Source organism: Astyanax mexicanus, chromosome 13 (genome assembly GCF_023375975.1).
Source record: "Astyanax mexicanus isolate ESR-SI-001 chromosome 13, AstMex3_surface, whole genome shotgun sequence".
In the NCBI taxonomy this organism is placed as follows: Eukaryota; Metazoa; Chordata; class Actinopteri; order Characiformes; family Acestrorhamphidae; genus Astyanax; species Astyanax mexicanus.
Window position 1 is genome coordinate 2411116 of NC_064420.1, and position 22473 is coordinate 2433588.

The window sequence follows — 22473 nt, forward strand, 5'->3', positions numbered from 1 at the left end:
AATAAAAAAATATGACGATATTTCATAGAATTTTTGTGACAAAGCACTGAATTAAATAAAATAAAATAAATATTTCAAGAATAAACTACTAAAAAAAAATAAAAATTTCTATTTTTTTTTCTCTCACAAGAAAGTAGTTTAAATTAATTACGTTTTACAAAGTGTAAAAATTCTTTAGTTTTATTTGTTCAGTAATATTATGTTCATTTCTCAATATTCTTTGGTTGAAGCTTAAATGTCCATATGTTTACATAAATAAAATAAAAAAAGAAAAAGAATGTTTTTAAGGTGGTTTTCACATGACTGTATTGAGGTGTAGCAAATATACTTACTGTATACTGTATTTAAACAAATAAACCAGAATTATATTTAACAGAGCTCCTAAGGTGACATCATGTAAAAAAAATAAGAAAAAAAAGTGTGGCCAAGATTTATTAAGGCATAGGAATGAAATCCTAAGTTGTGGACATGACTTATTAGGGCGCAGGAACGAGTTAATTAAATTGTAGCCATTAAGGTGTGGCCACGGCTCGTAAGGCATAGAAACGAGTTAATTAAATAGTTGAAATTAAGGCGTGACCAAACTTATTAATGCATGGGAATAAAAACCTTATGTGTGGGAAGAAGACAATTAAGGTGTGGTAACAAGATCCTAATGCATGGGAATGAGATAATTAAGATGTGGCCATGACTCAATAAGACATGGGACTAAGTTAATTTAATTGTAGACATTAAGGCGTGTCCACAACTCATCAAAGCATGGGAATGAGTTAACTAAATTATAGCCATTAAGGTGTGGCCACGACTCATTAAGGTATGGGAATGAGTTAATTAAATTGTAGCCATTAATGTGTGGAAATTAGTTAATTAAATTGTAATCATTAAGGTGCGGCCATGACTCATTAAGGCATGTGAACAATTTAATTAAATTGTAGCCATTAAGGTGTGGGAATGAGTTAATTAAATCGTAGTCATTAAGGCGTGGCCACAAGGTCCTTTTGTTTCACAGTTAACAAAGCGAGCAATATGAGTGCGTAAGAAAGTAAATGGATCCACGCATAAGGATCTTGTTCCCACACCTTGATAAGTCTTGGCCATGCCTGTTTCCATGCCTTTATAAGTTATATGCATGCCTTAGGATCTCATTCCTATGCCTTGATAAGTCGTGGCCATGCATTATATATTTTTTAACATGATGCCACCTTAGGGGCTTTGTAATATTGTTATATTCCTTTTTTGTGAAAATAGATAATGAAGGTATCTTTAAAATATATTAAAATGAAACTGTAAGAATTATGAATGCTAGCAGAAATACAGTATGTTTAGTCTTAGATATTATTCTTGTGATAATTTAATCTAAATCTATATAATTCTCCTTTAATGCTCCTTTACAGTCCTGGATTAGTCCACTCCACGTAGTATTTCTGAAATTGAAGATTTCCTCGCAGGATGCCGCATTCGCAGACCTGAAGTTGTGAAAGTGATGCTGAGAATCATCAGGCTGCATTGCTGTTCCTCTCTGGTTCATCAGGATGCACGGTCAGTGTCCCATTGTCCCTTTTTGTCCCTGTTGGGATTCCATAGATTTGGAGTGGACATTTATGGCTAATCCACCACGTAGTGTTTGTATGAATGTCCCAGAAGCCGTTCTACTTCCACCTTGGGCACCACCCAACACTGGGCGACGTGGCGCTTATTTGGCGTATCTTTTAGAACTTTATCCTGTAGAGTAACTGGAATGTGCTCATCTCCTTTTTTCAGAAGACCCATGGCCAAAGAGCTGGTCTTGCTTGTCTGAGCATGGTGGAACCCATGGCTGTCCTTAATCCTCACCACCTCCATTCGACTGTGTTGGAACTGTCCTGTAAAGACACAAGAAGAAGAGCAAGACATTCTCGGGCTTAGAATCTTAGAATGTATTTACAATAATACATTCAGAATTAAACTGATTGATATGTTTACATTTACATATACAGGGGTTGAACAATGAAACTGAAACACCTGGTTTTAGAGCACAATAATTGATTGTGGTGACGGACAGTTCTGGTGGAAACAGGAGAGTTGAGGTGCACATTGAATTCTGCCGTGATTTGATCAGCCGCGGTTTTATGTTTTTTGGATACAATCCGGGTTAGCACCCGAACATCCCTTTCAGACAGCTTCCTCTTACAGCGTCCACAGTTAATCCTGTTGGATGTGGTTGATCCTTCTTGGTGGTATGCTGACATTGCCCTTATTCAGAGCGACTTACAACAGTGCTTTGTTGTTTACTTCAAAATATCCATAGCTAGTTTGTAGAGATTAGGATCAAAAGATACACCAAGCTTTAAAGGTCTTCTTTTGCTAAAATACACCTTTTCTTGTTTTTTTTTTTGTAAAAATACTACTGTATAGGTCTCTCTAGGCTGTATATGGATGATGCACATAAAAATGTTCCTCAAGCTAGCTAAGAAAAGAAAATACTGGATCAGACTACGCCAGCCTGTGAATTAGTATTCATGGCCCCGCCCACCTTGGCTCGGGACCGCCCACAGACAGTAAGTAATTAAGGACATGAAGCTTCACGTACCCAGTAGTCCTCGCGTGTGAGAGGACAGTCCGTGGCCCTCAGCAGTGTAAAATCCCAGATGGTCCATCTGAAAGTAGCTGGGATGACTGTACCGGTGAAAGAGGACCAGAAAGAGAACACCCTTGCCAAGCTCAATCCAACAACTCTGATGCCCATCAAGCATGACCTTCCATCCAGGGCCAGTCATAGATCCCCGCCGATTGGTTGACAGACTGCGAAGTCCCTCCCCCTTCACTTGTACAGAGTTCATGGTCAGTGTGATTTTGACGTTGCCTTTGACCGTTCTGATGGTGATCTTATCAAAGAAGGTACGAATGCGGTCCTCCTGTCCGAGCTTTGTGGGACCCAGCATTAAATGTCCAGTTACTGTAATGTCTGCGGTAGAGAGTGTAAAAAAAGAGTGTTTAAAGACATAACTATACAGCTCTGGAAAAAAAATAAGAGAGCACTTCAGTTTCTGAATCAGTTTCTCTGATTTTGCTATTTATAGGTTTATGTTTGAGTAAAATGAACATTGTTGTTTTATTCTATAAACTACAGACAACATTTCTCCCAAATTCCAAATAAAAATATTCTCATTTAGAGCATTTGGAAAAGAAAACGTTTATTTCCATAATTCAGTTTTAAGAGTTCAGAAATAATCAATAATTAGTGGAATAACCCTGGTTGGTTTTTAATCACAATTTTCATGCATCTTGGCATCATGTTCTCCTCCACCAGTCTTAAACACTGCTTTTGGATAACTTTATGCTGCTTTACTCCTGGTGCAAAAATTCAAGCAGTTCAGTTTGGTGGTTTGATGGTTTGTGATCATCCATCTTCCTCTTGATTATATTCCAGAGGTTTTCAATTCAGTAAAAATCAAAGAAACTCATTTTTGGTTTCAGAGCTGTATATTCTGTTTATTTTAAGTAATCATAACTGAATGTTACCTCTGCCTGGGTCTTCCAAAAGAAGCAACACATCATTGGCTTCACCATCAACAGTAAAGCACAGATTCTGGTGTAGCTTCGGGAGAGTTACGACAAAATGCGGGTCTCCATCCACTTTAAAACAAACGTAACAAATGATTTAGATTAATACAACAGATAATGTCAAAATCCTTACATACTAGTAATTGAGCAGTATGTATTTATATAATAGTGCATTAAAAAATAGGATATCATTAAAAAGTTATTACTTTAAATCAGTAATTCAGTTCATAATGTGAAACTCATATATTATATAAGCTGACTGACAACGTTTATGGAGATGCTGATTTCATTTTCCAGCAGGACTTGGCACACTGCCCACACTCTGTGTGTAAAACATCTATATAATATATGAGTTTCATATTTGTAACTGAATTACTGAAATAAAGTAACTTTTCAATGGGATATAACAAATCCATGGGACACAATACTAGTTCCTCTTGTTTTTGTCTTAATATTGGTGACATAGAAAACTGACGGGTCTTTAAATTTCTATAATAAAGTTTAAAATCCTTAAATGACCTACCTGAGGAGGAGAAGACTCGAACTGAACTTATTGAGGGAGTGTCTGGAGCAGCTGTAATGAAAGGGATTAAAAAATATATATATATTATTCTATACTTGCATAAGTATTTGGACAGTAACTCACAATGGGAATATTCCTTCTTTTTAAAAAAAATATATAAGTTAGGACCCAAAATATTTGGAATATTTGGACAGTGACACATTCATCATGATTTAGGCTCTACATGCCACCATACTGGATTTGAAATATATATATATATATATATATATATACTTACCAGCTTCTTCTGCATCAGAGTCTATGAAGAAAGACATATGTTTATTCATATTTATGTAAAACCTTCCTTATTAAAAATGAATGAAAAATGACATACGATTTGATATTTGCTTGTTTGACTTACAGGAATCATAATGGATGTTGTAGTCATAGTCGTAGTCATATGTGCCATCAAACTCTACAAAACAAATTTACAAAAAAAAAATGATCAAAACCATCAAAACAGATCATAATAATTAATCTGCATGCTTTGGATGTTAAAACCATGTACCTTTGACAGCTTCAATATCTGCAAAAAAGGGAATACATAGTAAAAATACACCATCAGGACAAATTCCACCTTGGCAACAGTCAAGAACAAGGTAAATATCTTCAAGTGTTTGGTTTACCTTTCGTCTGGAACTGGATGGCTGTAGAAACATCTGGCAGACAGAGGAGAGGATGTTTAGGTTATTGGGTCAGTATCTATAATAAAGGCAAAAGGACTACAGTTTGAACCTGAGACATCAAAAGAGGACTATTTAAAGAACTACAAATACAAGAAGCACTTGTATTGACTGTAATGATCATCTCTAAATATTAAACACTACTGCAAAATCTGTAGGAACTGCGTACGCTTACGCTTAAAAACTTTAATCATCTATTGTTTCTGATAACCTTCTGATGCTTTTCGCAGCCTTTTCCAATTGGTGTTTGTTTGGGGGTTTACTCCCTTCAGTCTCCTCATTAGCAGGTAAATGCATGATCTATAGGGTTTAAAGATTTATTATACCAGTCTAAAATCTTCCACGTCTTGCCCCAGATGAACTACTTTGCAGTTTTACCATTATCAGGCAGACAACAGGTTTCTGTTGCTGGTATGTTTTGGATCATGAGCAGATCCTTTCCCTTTCTGACTTTTAGCCTTTTTAAATCACATGTGTAAAGGTTAATCTCTAATCTTTGTCTCACCAGTCCACGATCAGTTCATGGGCTTATCTCTGTACTTCTTGGCAAATTCCTAATTAGTGATTTTCATCTTCTATATATTTCTTTACAGAACTTATAATGTTTCTGTCATCAACTGTGCTGTGCTTTTCCTTGATCTACCTGTTACTTAGTACACCAGTGACGACTTTCTTCTTCAGGACATTACAAAACACACCTGACAGTCACATGTTCCAATACTTTTGCTCACATGAAAACATAACATGTTCAAGTTGCTTAATCTTCTGAATTGTGAATTGGATCATGATGTAAATACATGGAAATAAAAGCTGAAACATTGGCAAAACTTTTTTCTCATATTCATTTCTCAAAAACAAATAAATAAAGGGATTGGCCCAAAATAACTTCAAAGCATCTTGTCATTGGATTTGGCACTTACCTAAAATACCAGCAGCCTCCCACAGCTTGGGTGCATCTGTGAGGCCTGGCATCGGTGCGAAGGTGGCCGCCACGAGAGTGGCAATGTCCCGATCCTCCTGTTTTTCCGTGTCCTGGTCTTCAGGTGAGACAGTGGACAGTGGGACTGCCTGCGGATCTGCCTGGAATGTGGGAACGTCAGCTTCTCTGGAATTCTCACTGCCGGGTGATGAAGCTGAAGCGGATTTCTTCAAAGGCAAGGCCAGAGGTCTCGCTGGGCTGGATGTTGTTGTGGTTTTGGCTGGAAGGGCAGAAGTAGTGTTTTTGATGGTGCTGTGCAGTTCTGTGGCTGAAGTTTTGATGGCTGAAGTTGCTGGTTTGGTGGAGTTGAGTGGATAGGATGGAAGGCTAGTCGTGCTTGTCGTCTTGGGGCTTGAAGCTGATACAGTTCTAATGGTGCTGGTTGTAGTGGTGGAGGTTTTGGTGGAAGGAGTTGTAGAGGTGGTTCTAGATGTGTTGGGTGGTACTGTTGAGGTTTTCTTGGGAGATGGAGGTCCCACAGTTTTGCCTGGAGAAGGTGGAGTGTTTGCCGGGCGCCCTGTGGTGTGTAACCCTGGTGGAGGAGGATGTGGTCGAGGGGGCTTGGTCAAAGGAAGTTTCCCTGCTTTCGGAGCTGAAATAGAGTTGGAGGTTTTGATTCCTGTTGAAACAGTGGTAGATAATTTAGGGTTAGCAGTGGAGGTCTGATTAGCTGTGCTTCCCACACTTGTAGTAGCAGGTCTAGTTGTAGTTGTAGTTGTGGTGGAAGTTGCCGTAGTTGGATTTGGCTCCTCAGCGTCTGGTTTAACCACTATTAATGAAGTCACAGGTGTGACAAAGTTATATTTCAGTGAAAGATTAGTCGCTTTCTCCATTAGCAAGCGCTGCACCACGGGATCTGTGCTGTTGATCTTAGCCAGCAGAAGCTCCTTGATTGTGAAATACGCCCAAAGACGATGCACAAAGCTGGGAATGCTCTCCAGTCCTCCGTTAGTACATCCCATTGATGCTGCTGTCCAATTCCCCTCAGCTTTAGAGAGTCCAAGCTGGTTTTCCACCTTCACCTTCTGCTTTGAGTCATTAGCTGTTAGCGAAACCTTCAGATCCCGTATTCCTGGCTTAATCTTCCCTGTGACCACCAGCTCAGAGCCCTGGAAATAGTTGGGGAAGAGAGCTTGGGTGACGTCATACGCCTGGTTATCCATGTAAGAGAGCTGGATGTCCGACAGCAGTGGACTGGCCACCTCATCGTAGAAGCCCTTTAGCTGGAGCGCAGCATCAGCATCTTCATATACCTGAGAGGAGAACAGAACAAAACAGGTAGAACCTTTACATATTTCACAGATTCTAAAGAACAAATAGTACAAACAGTATGTGCCCAATTGCATAAAACATCTTAAGTATATTTCGTCCTTACGATTGCCATTAACCCCTTTCCACAGGCCCCCTAATGGCCATTCTGTTGGCAGAATGGAAATTGACTTATAAGATTTTTTTAAATAAATTATTTCTAATTTTTATCCCATTTTCTCCCCAATTTCTCCTCGTTTGGACTCCCCCAATCGCTAGGAATACCTGAACACCAGGAGGATGAAGACTAGCACATGCCTCCTTTTCAAAGCTAACTTTGTTGGAGTCTTTTGCAGGTTTGAAAGCTAACCGATCCCAGTGCTGTGTGTGGGGTTGCGTGATTGGTTCATTTTGAAACATGACAGCTTACTTCTCTTTGCATGAGTTTATCCTACTAAATCCACAATGCGATTGGTTTGGACTGGATTGAGGGATTATCCTTGCATCCTAGTCATTTCCATACAAACATGGAAGAGAAACTGAAAACATAACGTCGCTTTCCAATAAAAAACAAATATCTCCAAAACAGCTTTTTTACAGGAGGCAGAAAAACCTTTTAAACTTTCAATGGAAGTAATTTTGAAGTATTTCTATTGGTCCGTTCATCAAATTTTTTTTGGGACAGTGTAAGGGACAGTGTGTGTTTGAATTATGTAGTAAACTAAAGGTCGACAAAAATGGAGACTTGTTTTTCATTGGACATTGACGATAAGTGTATAGATTACACTATTTAGATTAGAATGAGATAGATTTGTGAAATATTAAGAATCAAGATACTGTTTGGATGTTTGGTTGCTTCATTTGCATTCAAAAAATGTCACAGACACGTCCAGCATTTTAAGGTGTTTTATGCAACCAGCCACTAATGCACCAATCAGAATAGAGACTGATTGCAGCCTACCATGCGTGCGATTCCACGATTCTCCATAGACAACCGTTTCAGCAGAGGGAAATCTGCATCATCCCCAAACGCAAGGCAGAACAGAGAGACTGAACCCAGAGCACTCTGTGCATTCTCCAGAATGAGGTCCTGTGCAGTAACTCCAATAGTGGCCTCTCCATCAGTCAGGAAGATAATCATCGGTACATGCCGTCGTGACTGAGATGAGGATGAGGAAGGGTTGACCAGTTGGGCTGCAGAGAGGATAGCTGCGTTGATATTCGTCCCTAAAAAGCAGGAAAAAAGAAGGGAAAGAGAGTAAAATAACCAGTCAAGAGTTCTACAGTGGTGCTTGAAAGATTGGGGACACTTTTCTCTATTTCTCTATAAATATGACCTAAAACTTAAGACCCAAATGAAGATAAGGAAAACCAATAAAAACTTGTCCAAAGTCTGCGTCTCACATGGGAAAGCCAGGAAGCTATTGGAACAATGATTTCAAGATAGATAAAACCGATAAAAATCAAGCTTAAAAGTAAAAAAGAGAAGCATTACGTTTGCAAAAAAGGAAAACACTTAATTCTCACAGCTGAATCTCACAGCTGAAACAGTATGTGGGTCATGCAACAGGACAATGACCCTAAAAGGGTTGTACCACAAGCAACTCACCTGAGGAACAGCTAAAGAAGAATAAAGTTCATAATTTGGAATGAGGCCAAGTTTAAGTTTTGACCTTAATCTTGATAGAAATGTTGTGGAAGGAGCTGAAGCAGCAGTTCATAGAAGGAAACAGAGTTGGAGCTTTTTTCTACTTTTTTCAACTTTTCTACTAAAATTTCTACTAACCTTTAGTTACAGTTATTGTTGCACCAGATATTCTTGCCATGCACAAATACATTTTAGATCAAATTTATGCAGAAATATAGAACATTCTAAAGGATTCATCACCTTTCAAGCGAAACCATGTATTTGATAGTGTATCCCCCTATGTAATAAGTATTATAAAGAATGGTGAAGAAACCTACATCCTTCTGCATTGATTTTCCTGACGAACTCTCTTGCCTCCCGTATGTTCTGCTTGGTGGCCTGAACAGTGCGCCCTTTCTTCCAGGTTTGGACCTTATCTGAAAACGTGATGAGATTGAAGTAGTCTCCCTCTCGGAGATCACCCAGGATAGTCGACATGGCCGCCTTGGTCTGTGTCAAAGAAAAGGTGTGAGATCTTTATTCATCCTCATTTATCCTTTATTCATCCATCCCATTTCTCATTTGGTCCCCCTATCCCTTGTTTTGAGTGTCATCCTTCCCTTTGAAACCAAATTTCAAGGAGATGTGGTTTAAATTCTTGCTTTTAAGAAATGGGACATCCATTTTTTAGAATCTGATACATCCTCTTAATAAATTAAATAAAAGGTGGAAGCTAATTGCTACCTTTGTGTTGGAATTTTCCCATTCCATCAAAAATCATATAGGTGGAATAGGAAATATAACAAGCTAGCCTGCTAGCTACCGAGACATACTACTAGTGTTTTTTACACTTGTTATGAAGACAAGGACCATAATAAACTGCCTGACCAAAAAAGGTCAAAACCTGGATTTAACTAAGCAAATAATTGTGGTTGTGGAAAAGAAGAGTCGAATTATTGCTATGCCTTAAGCAGAGAAAACATCAAGGATGAAACTACTAAAATCAGGTTAGGAACTGCAATGCATTACTAGAAAAGTGGAAGGACACTGGGGGAAGATCATCTAGAACACTAGAACTCAGGGAAATGTTTAATAGTGAAAGTAAGAGCTTTTCCACTCACACATTGTGAAGGGAACTAAACAGCTATGTAGCTTTAAGAAAAATGATGGAAGAAGGTCATGTGAAGGTCTGGTGAGTCCAGATTTAATGTTTTAGAGTGATACTATTGTTATTAATTAGATGTTGAAATACCTGTTTGATCTTTGTGCCAATCATGGAGCCACTGATATCGATGACGAAGATGACGTCTTTCGAAACTACTGGCAGACCCCGTGGAGCAAAGTAATGAACAAAATAGCCATCATCCACCTGAAAATAAAGACGAAATAACATGTTATTATAGGTTCAATCTGCCTAAAACAAGCCAAGCCATTGGGATACGTTGAGTTTTGAGTAATGGTGAAATAACCTGGATGTCTCCCATAAGATCGTTCTGCCCCACATCGTACTGGATGACGAAGTCTGCATTGATTCCTTTGGCAGAGATGCTCTTTTGCTGTTGCAGAGAGGGGCTGTAATGAATGTGAGCGCAGTGTGGGTTCTGCTGAACATGTGTGGAGGAAGGAGCTTCGGCCTCAGCTAAAAACATAAAAGAAGAGTTTTAAAGTTTTAATTCATTGTTGAAATCATTTAAGTCAGTAGGGAAACAGCTTGGAGTTGCATAGACTTAAGTACTAGTAAATAACTAATAGGCTAGTTGATTAATCGCTGATTGAGAGAAGATGGAAAAGCAATCAGAGCAAAAATATCGGCCATAGCCAGTAAAATCTGTTGAAATGTCCTGAAGAAGAAAGTCATCATTAAGTTAAGTTGAACAGATGTCGAACAGGAAAAGTACATCATGCAGCAAGACCCAAAACTGCACCTGGAACAGTGTTGGTGAGTAGTCGACTCGTTCTAAGCGGCAGGACTTTGATGAAGCTGATTCCAGGCCTTTCTGCTATCGTAACGTTCAAGGAGAGGTTCTGCACCGGCTGTCCCGGCCTCAGACCGAGCACCAGCTCATATCGACCCAGCCTCCGCGTCAGTAGCTCTTCAAAAGTCAGGGAGAAGGACATTTGGACTCCAGGAGGAACACTGACAGCCACCCTGAACTTCTCAATCTCCCTTTCCCTTTAAATCAGAGGCACAACATACAGCTGGTGTAAAATTACAAAAAAGTACATACAAGGTCAAAAATATGTAAAACACTAATTCACTTCCCTTACAGCAGCAATATTTCGGGTGACCCCTAAGGAGCTTTAGCAGAAATTTGCTCAAAGGCAAGACTATATTCCGATTATATCACTGTATTTTCCGGCACTGTTGATTTTTGAGAAAATGAAAGAATTTGAAGTGCTCCTTATAGTCTAATATTCAATACACTTTGGCGGGCTGTAGTAGTAAAATAAAAATATAGATTATTATAATATTATGTATGTAATATTATTACATTATTAGGTATGAATAATATTAATATGAACTCTTACTTTTCTTTTAACAAAGAAATATGCCTATATAATATTGGTTAGATGTTATGTATAAATATATATAGTTTTCCTAATGAACAATAATTTACAGAAAAGCAAGCTTTATTATTCTCTGGCCACGACTTAATTATATTGTTCCCATGCCTTAATAAATCATTGCCATGTCTTAATTATCTTGTTCTTACACTTTAATAAGTCTCTGTATGTCTGCAAAAGAACAAAAACTAAAACAATTTTAAAACAGTAAATACTGTTCTGGTCTGGTTTAGTAATGAAGCCATAATGAACCGTGCATCTGAACCTGGGTAAACTGTTAACAGACTCGAATGAAAGTGGCAAAACATTGGAGGTAAAAGAAACATGACTTATGTCAGTTCAAATGAATGTCTGCTGACTCAGCCAGTGCCAAAAATAACAGGATTTAATCCCAGGAGAGAAGGTAACAAATATGCTTTTGGACTCACTTGGTGGCAACAAGTCCTGCTGCTTTGCCCTGTTTCTTGGCAGCGTCGTAGATCCTCCTGGCTGCAGATCTCTCTTTCACTTCAGCCACGTACGCCTTACCATTCGACATGCTGAGAAGTTAATTGGGAGAAAAACACGAATAGACATGGTTGATTTAGCTACCAAAATTTAAAAGTTAAAAAAAATCAGGTAAAATGTTTTTAAGCTCATTAACTAAATCCAGTGTTAAAGTCATTTAAAGCATTAATCTGTAACTTTTGGGGATTTAGAGACCTCTCTTGTGAAAATTTGAGCATGCACAAGAGTACTTTTAATTTTTATAGCTGAAGTTGCTCAAATAAATATCTGAATCTCTTTCAGAGGTAGTTGTCAGAAACTGCTCTAAATTTTAAACTAAAATAATTCTATATTTTAAGATCATAATAAAACTCTAAATTGCTCTATATATATATCCCCAAGTTTATTAACAACAATTGTGCATTAAAATATGCTGCTAGTCATCAGTATTAAAACTTTTATATGCATGTTTGTGCACTGCTAATGCTACAACACATGGTCTATGCTAGCATGCAGGCAAACTAGCTAATTATTCCCTGTTTTTATATGTTTTTATTCTAACTAAAGAGAGGAGTGAAGAGGAGAAAAAGGGTGCCGACCTATCCAGAGCTAAAGGCCGTTTAATTCTGTTTATCAGGTATGAGGAGTTTATTTCTTATTTTATATGTGTTAAAAAAGATTGTAGGGCGCTTAGGCTAAGTAGCTAAATGGCTAAGCTTGTTATGCTGTTTTGAGCATGTTTTTACCTATGAAATGCTGAGTTATTTATGCTAGTTTAGGCATGTTTTAACCTATAAAATGCTAAGCTAGTTATCCTAGTTTGAGCATGTTTTGCCTAAGAAATGCTAAGCTAGTTATGGTCGTTTGAGCATGTTTTACCTATGAAATGCTAAGCTTGTTATGCTAGTTTGAGCATGTTTTAAACTATAAAAAATGATAAGCTAGTTATGCTAGTTTGAGCATGTTTTAACCTATGAAATGCTGTTTTAACCTATGAAACGCTAAGATAGTTACGCTAATTTGAGCATGTTTTATCCTATGAAATGCTACCTCTGTTACTCTGTTATTACGTTTGTTAGTGTGTGAGCTTATAAATCTCTGTAAATATTGAATATGGCCCTTTTGTACATGATGTGTGATGAAGAGAGAGGAGTGGAGAAGAAAAAGCGGTGCCCACCTGTCCAGAGCTGTTTATTTCTGTTTAGGTATATAGGTATGAGGAGTTTTTATTTATATGTGTTAAAAAACAAATTGTAAAGCGGTTAGGCTAAGTGGCTAAATTGCTAAGCTACGTATGCTAGTTTGAACGTGTTTTAACCTATGAAATGCTAAGCTAGTTATGCTAGTTTGAGCATGTTTTAATCTATGAAATGCTAAGCTAGTTATGCTAGTTTGGGCATGTTTTTACCTATGAAATGCTAAGCTGTACATCTATTACTCTGTTATTAAGTTTATTAGTGTGTGGAGTAGTGGGGAGGAGAAAATAAGGTGCCAACCTATCCAGAGCTAAAGGCTGTTTATTTCTGTTTATCAGATGAAAATCCAGTAAAACACAACGCAGAGTCTGTCATATGTAGCCACCGGTTAAACTTGCAGGGATGGTCGTGTCAGATCATTAATGATCCTATTAATAATATTTTTTTCCCTCCCCTCTCACGAATAATTCTGATTTCAATTTGCGAGAAAAAAAGGAACCGTATTTTAAATATTTTCTTTAAAGTTGAAGTACACCCATACTTTACATGTGTGTATATACTGTATACCAGTGTGTAAATTAGTCCATGAAGTGCTAGATAAATAGCCTACTTCTGATGTGATCTGTGTGATCAAGCACACGTGTCCACACGCCAAACCCTCATATTTACTCAAACTGGACGTAACGCATGTGAACGTGTGGTCAGTCTAGATATATGTGTGTTTTTCGTGTAGTACTGTTAGGTACCGCAGTACCACAGACGCTCACTGAAAGCCCTGTGTTCGTCTCATACAGCACACACACACCACAGCCTCTATTTTCCACTGGCTGTTAAACTGCCCATTCAAGCCTTCTCTGCCCCAAACAGGCTCTGTTTCAGGCTTGCCAGTTTATTTTGGTGGGTCTTTGTTGATTTTTATTTAAATATGTTTGGTTAAAGAGGTCAACCTTAAATTTAGCTTCTTCATTCCTTTGCTTTGCCGCAAAGAGGATACAAGGCCTTTATAACTGGCGGAGCTGCTGGGGCGTGAAGCCTGGGGAAATGCTCTGTTGGTATATGAGGTAACAGGGGATGTGTGTATGTGTGTGTATGTCTGTGTGGGTGTGTGTGCTTTGCATGACTTGATGGTTGGGGTCTTCCAGTAAGCATGTTTTCTGAGGGAAATTACTTTTTTCGGCTCGGCCCTGTGTCGACCTCGCCTCCTGTTTGCGTGTTTTTCAGTAAACCAAATTTTTTTTAGCTATTTAACTCATATTACAATTAATCTTTTTTGCTTAACGTTGTCATTTCATCATTTTTTCATTATTTTAAAATGTCTAGTTGTGGTTTCTAGTATTAATGAATGTCACATGAGCTGTTTTTGTAAAAAAAATTGCTTCAGTTGTTCCGGTATGGCGCTGCTTTAGTCTCATGGAGGAGTGGGGGAGAAGACAGATAGGAATTTTCTGCCCTTGCTCATGAATATTCATATATGCAAACATATCGCCTCTTATGGGCTAAAAGCAATGTGAGGCAGCAAGATGGACAACAGTTAGAAATGTTTTAAAATAAAGACATTTTTACATGAATAACAGTCGTTGGCCTAGTCTTTCTGTAAAATGCCAAATCCACCGGAGATCCTTTTTAAACCTATAGTTACACACGAGTGTAAACAGAACTGTTCTAAACAAACACCTACCTATCTCAGTTGTACTTCGCTGGTGGTGTTCCATAGACAAAATCTAATAATTTGTTCCTTAGCTTTGAATTACTGGGTAAAGCGTATAACACTGATGTGTTATTTGCACAAATAACACAGGAACGAATTGCCATGTTGTTCCTAGTGCTGTTAACTCCTATCTGATGAGATGGCGTCGCTGCCTGCCTTCAGAACAGGGTGAAAGAAGGGACGAAAATATGCAACAAATGCAGAGAAACAGATACAGGACTACAGTCTGTACTTATTATAGAACTACAATAATCATCTGAGCTTAAAAAAATGGATAATGGGTGTATGAATAAGGGAGTGGCCATAAAATACATGAATAAATGTTATGCTGGATGTTAGTAAGTGTGTGAGAGTATTTATGTGTGTACCGTATGGATATTTGTGCATGCGTAGATGTATGTATGTGTGTGTGTACCTTGGCGACATGCCTTAGTAAACTGCAGTAGGCAAGAAGGGGAGGGGGATTATGGGCCAGCGCATGTCATTTTCTCTATTAACTCTCTGACTTCTTGCTACAAAGCCTGCTATTCATCTACCACCAAAGTCCCCTCGTTCCTGAACCACTTCCACTCCCAAATCCAGCTCCTGGCTGCTCTACCGGCCTGCCTTCTTCTTATTTGCGGGCATCCTATTTACATTACGCATTCTTCTGAAGGGAAAAGTGGTTTTCAGGCCTCTCACTCACACATAAACGTGTCTGCTTTCTTCAGTGGCGCTCGGGTTCCTGAGAGAAGTCGTCTGAAGTTTTATTTTGGGATTACACCTCTCGCTGGCCCGCCTGGAATGAGCGCCACATTTTTTCCCCTCAATTTTTTTCCGTTTTCTCCCCAGAAGCTTATTAGTGCCATTTTTAAGTAACGCTTTGTGACAAATGAGGAGGAAAAGTCATTTTTGATGACTATTTCTGAGATTAATTGCAGTGTGTTTATTTGTACTCGAGTGGTTATTCCCTGTGAATGAACCATTAAGGCAATTACTACACTGCCATGTAACAGATCATCAGTTTTTAGCTGAGTTCCAAAGTCTAGGCCACAGCGGAGGAAGGGGCAGGTTCTTAGTAGGACTGTATTATAAAGACTCCTTCTCAGTATTCTGCTGGTTACACATGTTGAACAGCCTTCATGTTGATGTCACATACATGACAAGGTCACATGATGACACTGAGGTATAAAACTTGAATAAAAATATGTTTAATCCTTTCCTCAAAGAAGTTTCATGTTGCTGTTTTTAATTTTCTCCATTGCATTAGATACCATTGTCAAAAAGCTGTATATTCAAATATAATAGTAATCTACTAAAGTATAATTTTTCTCCTTAAAGTTGTATTTTTATCTTCTTAATCTGTATACTTCAGTATACTCTGAAAACATACCCTTTATTTGGCCATGCTTAACTGGTAAAACGTTTTATTTTATAAAACAGCTTTTTATGATGAAAATATACTTTTACTAAATGTGTCATAGGAGCTTTTTTTCTACAATGAAACTGTATTTCAGTGAAATTTGTTAGTCATACAAATTAAAACTGTGCTGATGAACCTTTAATGTGTTAAAACTATACTTTAAAAGTTTACTTTAGTTGTGTTTTTGAATGTGATCTTAAATCTATACTTTAGTCACAGTTTTATTATGTTTTTAATGTTTAGTCGGACTAAACGTTCAAACTTTGGAATTTTGGAATCATCTTTGAGCTTTTTATAAAGAGCCTAAAAACATTTATTTTTAATTTAGCACTTTCATAGGGTTATTTTTCTTTTTCTTTTATGTTTATATGTTTTTGATCCATTCTAAACTATTTATAATGATATGATAATATCAGCCAAATAAAATAAAACATGAATCAAAAGAATCATTAGACTCACATGGTGAAGTTGGAGATGAAGGCAGATGGAGGAAGGTCTACCTCAAAGGCTGCTTCTTTGGTGAAATGAAGCTGGTTCCACACTGTACTCTCCACAGTGGTAAAAGCATAGCGGGAAACGACAATGCATCGCACGTGGTAGTCCATGATCTTCAGCTAGGGGCATTATAAATACCAAAAGGACATATTACATAGTGAAAATAATCAAAATCATGTTTCCTACTGTAGCCAAATTCCTCCTATCATACACAGAGCCACCAAGGTTTAAGGGTGAAAGTTAGCATGTGTTTTGTTATAGACAAGTGAAAATCAATTGCAGCCAGCTTTTTTTTTTTAAGTGGTTTGAAGGACGCAACTGATGTATCCTTCATGGCACTTGGAAAAAAGAGAAACAGCAACACGAAAAGTGAGCGAAAATGGTGGGAAATGGAGCCTCCAAAGCAGAGTTTGTTTTAAAATGTTTTAAAATTACTTTCAAATTAATTCTGTGAAAGCATGTGAGCAAATGAAAGCACAAAAGCACACAAGTTTGGTGCCTCAGTGTCATCTTGTGAAGTTCACGGTTGATGTTAAAGCCATAAAGCCTTGTTGGACTGTTCCATATATGACCAACAGGTTACAAAGGAGTTTTAAAGGACAGTTGTGTAGCCTTGGCCCTTTCTGGGTTAAAGGTAGTGTATTTGAGCAGGAAAACATTAAGATGTCCCCTATAGGTATTTTCACATTTGTCCTGAATAAATGAGTTTACTCCTAGGACCGATTCTGGGCTCATTTGGGGGAGGGGCTCATTGTTCTTGGTTTGTTTTCACACATAAGAACTCTGAACATCTGAACCATGGCTCGATCACTTTTCTGCATGTAGTTTGACCAAGGCTTCGTCCATTTGCTGTTTTTTATTAATTCGCTTGGAGACAAACACTCCAGTGGTGAGGAACAGTGCTTTTCTGGTGCATGGCATTTCAATGTGCAGGAGCTTCCCCAAACAAGCAGCCATCCGTGCAGGTCAGCACAAGACGAGGGTTTATTACCATGCTGTGACTGCCTGCACTCAATCCACAAAGCTGAGCCCATTACTATACTATACTTGCCTTTTATAGTATGTTTTATTTGGATATAAAAAAGTCGTCAGGTATCGTGATAAGTCCAAGCAGTCACGTTACAAATGAGCCAATCATGCAACCCCACATGTGGCACCAGGAGCAGATAGCTTCCACACCTGCATCAGATCCAGATTTCATCAGGATCAGAGACAAATACTCTGGACTTCCTCCGGTCTCGAATGCAGCTTTTGAGCAAGCACTCCCAAGTCCAGAAAAAAAGGCCGGTGTGAAGACGCCCTGAGATACTCCACGACTTTAAAAAGTGCATTCATGCGTTTCTACAATAAGGTATTTCTTAAAGTTTATTTTTACATTTTATTTGTGCACTTCGCAGTTTGTTAATCCCCTGCCGTCAGCCTGGTCAGCCCGGGGATTTGATGGCAGCCCACAGTAGAGTGAATAGCTCGCTCTCTGTTTGCTTGGCTCTCTCTCAGACCACAGTGGTCTGGCTACAGATGCCATTCTATCTGTGAGAGCACGAGGAGTAATGCCCTCTTTCATATGTGATGCTCAACAGCATTATTATAACTGGGATCAACAGATAGACCAAAATTTTATGAATTAAATTTATTTAAAGAATAAATTTTGTCAACAGCACCTGTCAAAGGTATCAGGAAATTGCCTAGATGGTAATTGAATGGTTTGTTTGAAAATTGCTAGATAATTATACATAATTTTTACCTAAGCAAATAGATCAGAGCATCTTAAAAACCTTTAAAGGCTTTATGGGTGCTCTTATGACTTTTTTTTACCTTGTTTGGCCTGGAAAGGACTAAAATTCATTCAAACCAAAAAAGGTGATCTTAGTACAACCAAACCTGGGATCGGTTCACTTGAAGTGTAAAAGTGCTTTTTTTTAGTTATTATTATTATTATTATTATTTTTAGTCTAATGCATGACTTTCTATAAAAAAAAAAAAAAAAAAAAAACAACAGTGTCAAGTTTAGGGAGACCACAGGTCCTAAATATAACCAATAGTAACTGGGCCAAATATATACAACATAACAACTAAATGAACTGTGGTCAAATTCAATAATCAAATTTTGATCAAAGTTTAAACTCAACATCTGGACTGGAGATGTAATGATGTTCTGAAAGCTTGTGCTATATCATTTTGGTCCAAAAGAGACCTTAGGGCATCTTCAGAGAGGTCCTGTAGAGTGAACTGGTTTGATGGCACATGATGAAGCACATGGGAGAACATCCACCCAGATAGGGACTTGAACCCAAGACCCTTGGGCAGAGAGATGAGGTTGCTAAGCTTGTACTCTACTCCATTGCTGTGAAATGGTTCTAAAGTGTACTTCTAATACTCAAGATTTCATAAAAGGTGTGTGTTTTATTCTATGACATATTGATTGACTATTTCTTTGACTTCATTCATTGAAATACAACTTGTTTCCATAGAAATAGGCGTTGTTGTTATTTTGTTCCACAGAAAACACCCACACCGTTGGCGATTATTAGCTCAAATGGTTCTTGAGGGCTCCTCAAGGAACTGATTCCCTGGCAGACCTGACCTCCACACATCTTGTTAAAATGACAGGGACCACATGGGTTGCATCACCAGTAACAGCACTATTTTGTTGTTCCTATCCAGAGCACACAAAGGAACACACGATTGACTCCTCTCAGTTTCAGTAGTGGTAAACATATGTCCTTAAGTTTAATACTTACAGCAGGTTTAGCTGTGTTGCTTTGACGCCTCAATCTCTGGAGAGGAAACAAAAAACACAGGAAGACAATTAATTGTCAATCAGCAAACTCAAAATAACTTTAACTTTGAGACACATATAGACAATTTAAAAGCAGTGATATTGGTTCACTCCCTAGTGAGGATAACTCCCACTCCTGGCAATAGTCAGACAGACTCTTTCCTCTCAATTTGCTCAATTTGCTGTGTATTCCCTTAAAAATAAAGGGTCTTCAAAATGTACTTAGACCTGTACCATAAATAGGTTTATTTTGATTCCATAAAGAGCCTTATTTATAACAGAGATATGTAAGAGATTTGACATTCATTTTTAATTGATGGGCAGCACGGTGGCTAAGGGGTTAGCACAATTGTCTCCCAGCACTTGGGTCTTAGGTTCAAGTCCCTATGTGGGTGGTGTTTCTATCTTTTCTATCTTTTTGTATGTATGACTTGTGTGCCCAGACATGGATTGGCAATGCTGTAGTGTCCTCCTGGTGGACAGAGGTTTCCGGTTGAGAGTATGCTGTGCATTATTGGCTGCCACTTCTCACCATTGTATATGGGATAAGTGCTGAGTATAAATGGTTGTGCGTAAAATAAAATAAAATAAAACTTGATTGTAAAGCATTCTTGGGTTCTTGGGGGAAAGGTGTTAAATAAATGTAACTTCATTTATTCTTTCATTCATCAAAATCATTGAATGTTTGAACAAAATCTGCAGTTAAGGTCGTGACACTTGAGTGTTTACACCAATTAATGAGGAAATGATGGAGATAGGATTTTTTTTTGTCTTGTGTGGTTTAGGCTGGCAGGTTGCACTGGTATTAATTACCTGGCTCTGAAATGAGCCTTAGCCAATGGCCACGTCCAGGAATCCGGAGGAAATTATTAAAGAAAAAAAAAAACGACTAAAAATAACTGTATTTACCCTCTAAGAATAAAAAATACATTTTATTCCCTTCAAATAAAAACTAGCGTCCCCAAAATCTGATAAGACCTGCTCAAATCACCCCAACATAGCTTAATAAATAATCTGATTCTGAAGAAAACCTGGACCAAGACAGCAGTGAAGGTGCTGTTCTTTCAGCTCTGAGACGCCAGACGGCTGCGAGTCTCCGCTAGGGCTTGATGTCGTGTTGAAATAGCCTGAATCAAAGCCATTCACAGAATGGCTGGAAAAAAATGGACCTAAATATCAGTACTGTATTCAGAGGGCCGGTGAGGGGATACAGATGTTCACTTTACCCACAAATCATAGCTGTGTCAATATATTACCACACATCCTGGAGGGATGCTGTAAATACAGCGTAAACAAACGCTGGAGCCGGTGAGCCGCTGGAGAGGGTGAGGAGGGGAGTGTGTGCTTTGGCTGTGCTGGAACTAGTCAAGTATTATTGAGAAAATCACTTTTGCACATGTCAGAAATGCTTTGTAAATTCAGTGTACAGTCAGCGTACTTTAACGTGAAATAGAAATGAGCCACGACGTAAAAAAAAAGGTCTGTTTATGTGTTTCATTTAAAATTTCTGTTGTTTTATTTTTTTGACATTTATGACTTAACTCTGACTTGAGTATGAATTGAAATCCTGTTTATTGTGTAAAGGTAATATTTTAGGACAAATAGACCAATAAAAAGTGTTCTGAAAGTGACTTAAAACTCGAAAAAAGAAAGAGTTTTTTCTTATTTTGTTTCTCTTTCTCTTATTTTGCTATTTATAAGTATATATTTGAGTAAAATTAACATTGTTGTTTTATTCTATAAACTACAGACAACATTGCTCCCAAATTCTAAATAAAAATCTTGTAATTTAGACAATGTATTTGCACAAAAAGAGAAATGAAATAACAAATAAGATATCAAATAATGCAAAGAAAGTTTTAAGAGTTCAGAAATCAATATTTGGTGGAATAATCCTGTTTTTAGTCACAGTTTTCATGCATCTTGGCATCTCCTCCATGTTCTCCTCCACCAGTCCACTGTTCTACTGTGCAGCAACACTTGTTGCACTAATAAGACTTTAATAGAGTAATCAGAGGAAAAACAACCTGATGATGAATTTAATAAACGGGTCCTTTGAGCTGATGATGATTTTAAGGAACTGTTTGCTCTATTTAAAGAGTAAAATTTACAGATTACGAAACAAACACCCCTCTACATGTTAAGCATGGGGGTGGATGAACCATGTAGTGGCTTGTTAAATAAATAACTATATTTTTTTACTCTCTGGTATGAATCTTATTATATTATTAAACGTTTTGAGAAGAGTCAAGAAGAACAAATGCAATTATTTGAGAATAATTAATGCAAAACTTACAATATATAATAATAATGATATAAAGTAATATATAAACTTTAGATTATACCTAGAAACCTAAACCTAGAAGGTCAAAAACGAGGTTTGAACCTTATAACACATCTCATTCCCAAAAGCAACAACCAGAACCATCATTAGGTTCCAGAAAAGACTTTAAGGACTGTTTATAGACTGTTCTAATGACTGTTTACTCACCTTGGTTAAGACATCCTGCTCTTTATATTCCACAGCCCATCCAGTGCTTACAGACACCAGCAAAGTTACTGTAATCCCAACCAGATTAAAGCCCATTTTACTGCTGATCTCTGATCCTGAGTTCAGTTCATATACAGCTCTGGTAAACCAGTCATTTGCTCACTTTGCTGCTTCCAGCCTCATTCTGCCCACATGTGGAGCGTTTCTGCACAGAGAGCTGCTTTTGCAGGAGTAACGCAGACCCCTCCCCTCTATTTATAACATCAGGGCTGTTCTGAGACCAGGCAGAGGAAGAGAGGGAGCTGGAGGAGGTGTAGCGTGTAGCACACTAAAGTTCTATATACTACACTACTGTTCATACGGTGGAATTGCTTATTTTATACACCAATCAAGCATAACATCAATTTCTTCAGCTCCACTGATCAGAAGCACTCTCTAGTTCTATAATAATTACTGACTGTAGTCGTGTATCTGTTTCTCTGTATCCAAAATCAGTGTGTAAGACTGGTGGAGGAGAACGTGATGCCATGATGCATAAAAACTTTTATTAAAAACCAGGGTTATTCCACCAAATATTGATTTCTGAACACCACTTCAGTTTCTATGATTTTGCTATTTATAGGTATAAGCTTGATTAAAATTCCAAATGAAAATATTGTCATTTATTGTCAGTATTTATTTGTGTAAAATGAGAAATGACTGAAATAAC

General features: G+C 37.9%; 1 protein-coding gene across 1 annotated transcript; it reads right to left on the minus strand.

Annotated features, from left to right (window-relative positions):
• Positions 1-164: 164 nt before the first annotated feature.
• Positions 165-22303, minus strand: itih6 (inter-alpha-trypsin inhibitor heavy chain family member 6). The gene is made up of 18 exons (XM_022677133.2): positions 21765-22303; positions 19236-19271; positions 16459-16613; positions 11636-11746; positions 10568-10815; positions 10112-10281; positions 9895-10011; positions 8981-9152; positions 7977-8242; positions 5709-7020; positions 4732-4764; positions 4614-4631; positions 4467-4520; positions 4344-4364; positions 4067-4117; positions 3502-3615; positions 2570-2944; positions 165-1862 (listed from the first exon to the last, which is right to left on the minus strand). Exons 1-18 carry the CDS (start codon positions 21858-21860, stop codon positions 1606-1608), a joined length of 3606 nt encoding a protein of 1201 aa, XP_022532854.2. The 5' UTR covers positions 21861-22303; the 3' UTR covers positions 165-1605.
• Positions 22304-22473: the final 170 nt, after the last annotated feature.

Bases quoted from the DNA above. Each gene is read 5' to 3' on its own strand.
- itih6 (XM_022677133.2), bottom strand. From the start codon at position 21,860: ATGGGCTTTAATCTGGTTGGGATTACAGTAACTTTGCTGGTGTCTGTA. The intron at 10,282-10,567 runs GTGCAGTTTTGG...TTATGTTTTTAG, and splicing joins ACTCACCAACACTGTTCCAG to CTGAGGCCGAAGCTCCTTCC. The intron at 2,945-3,501 runs GTAACATTCAGT...TCTCTACCGCAG, and splicing joins TTTGGAAGACCCAGGCAGAG to ACATTACAGTAACTGGACAT.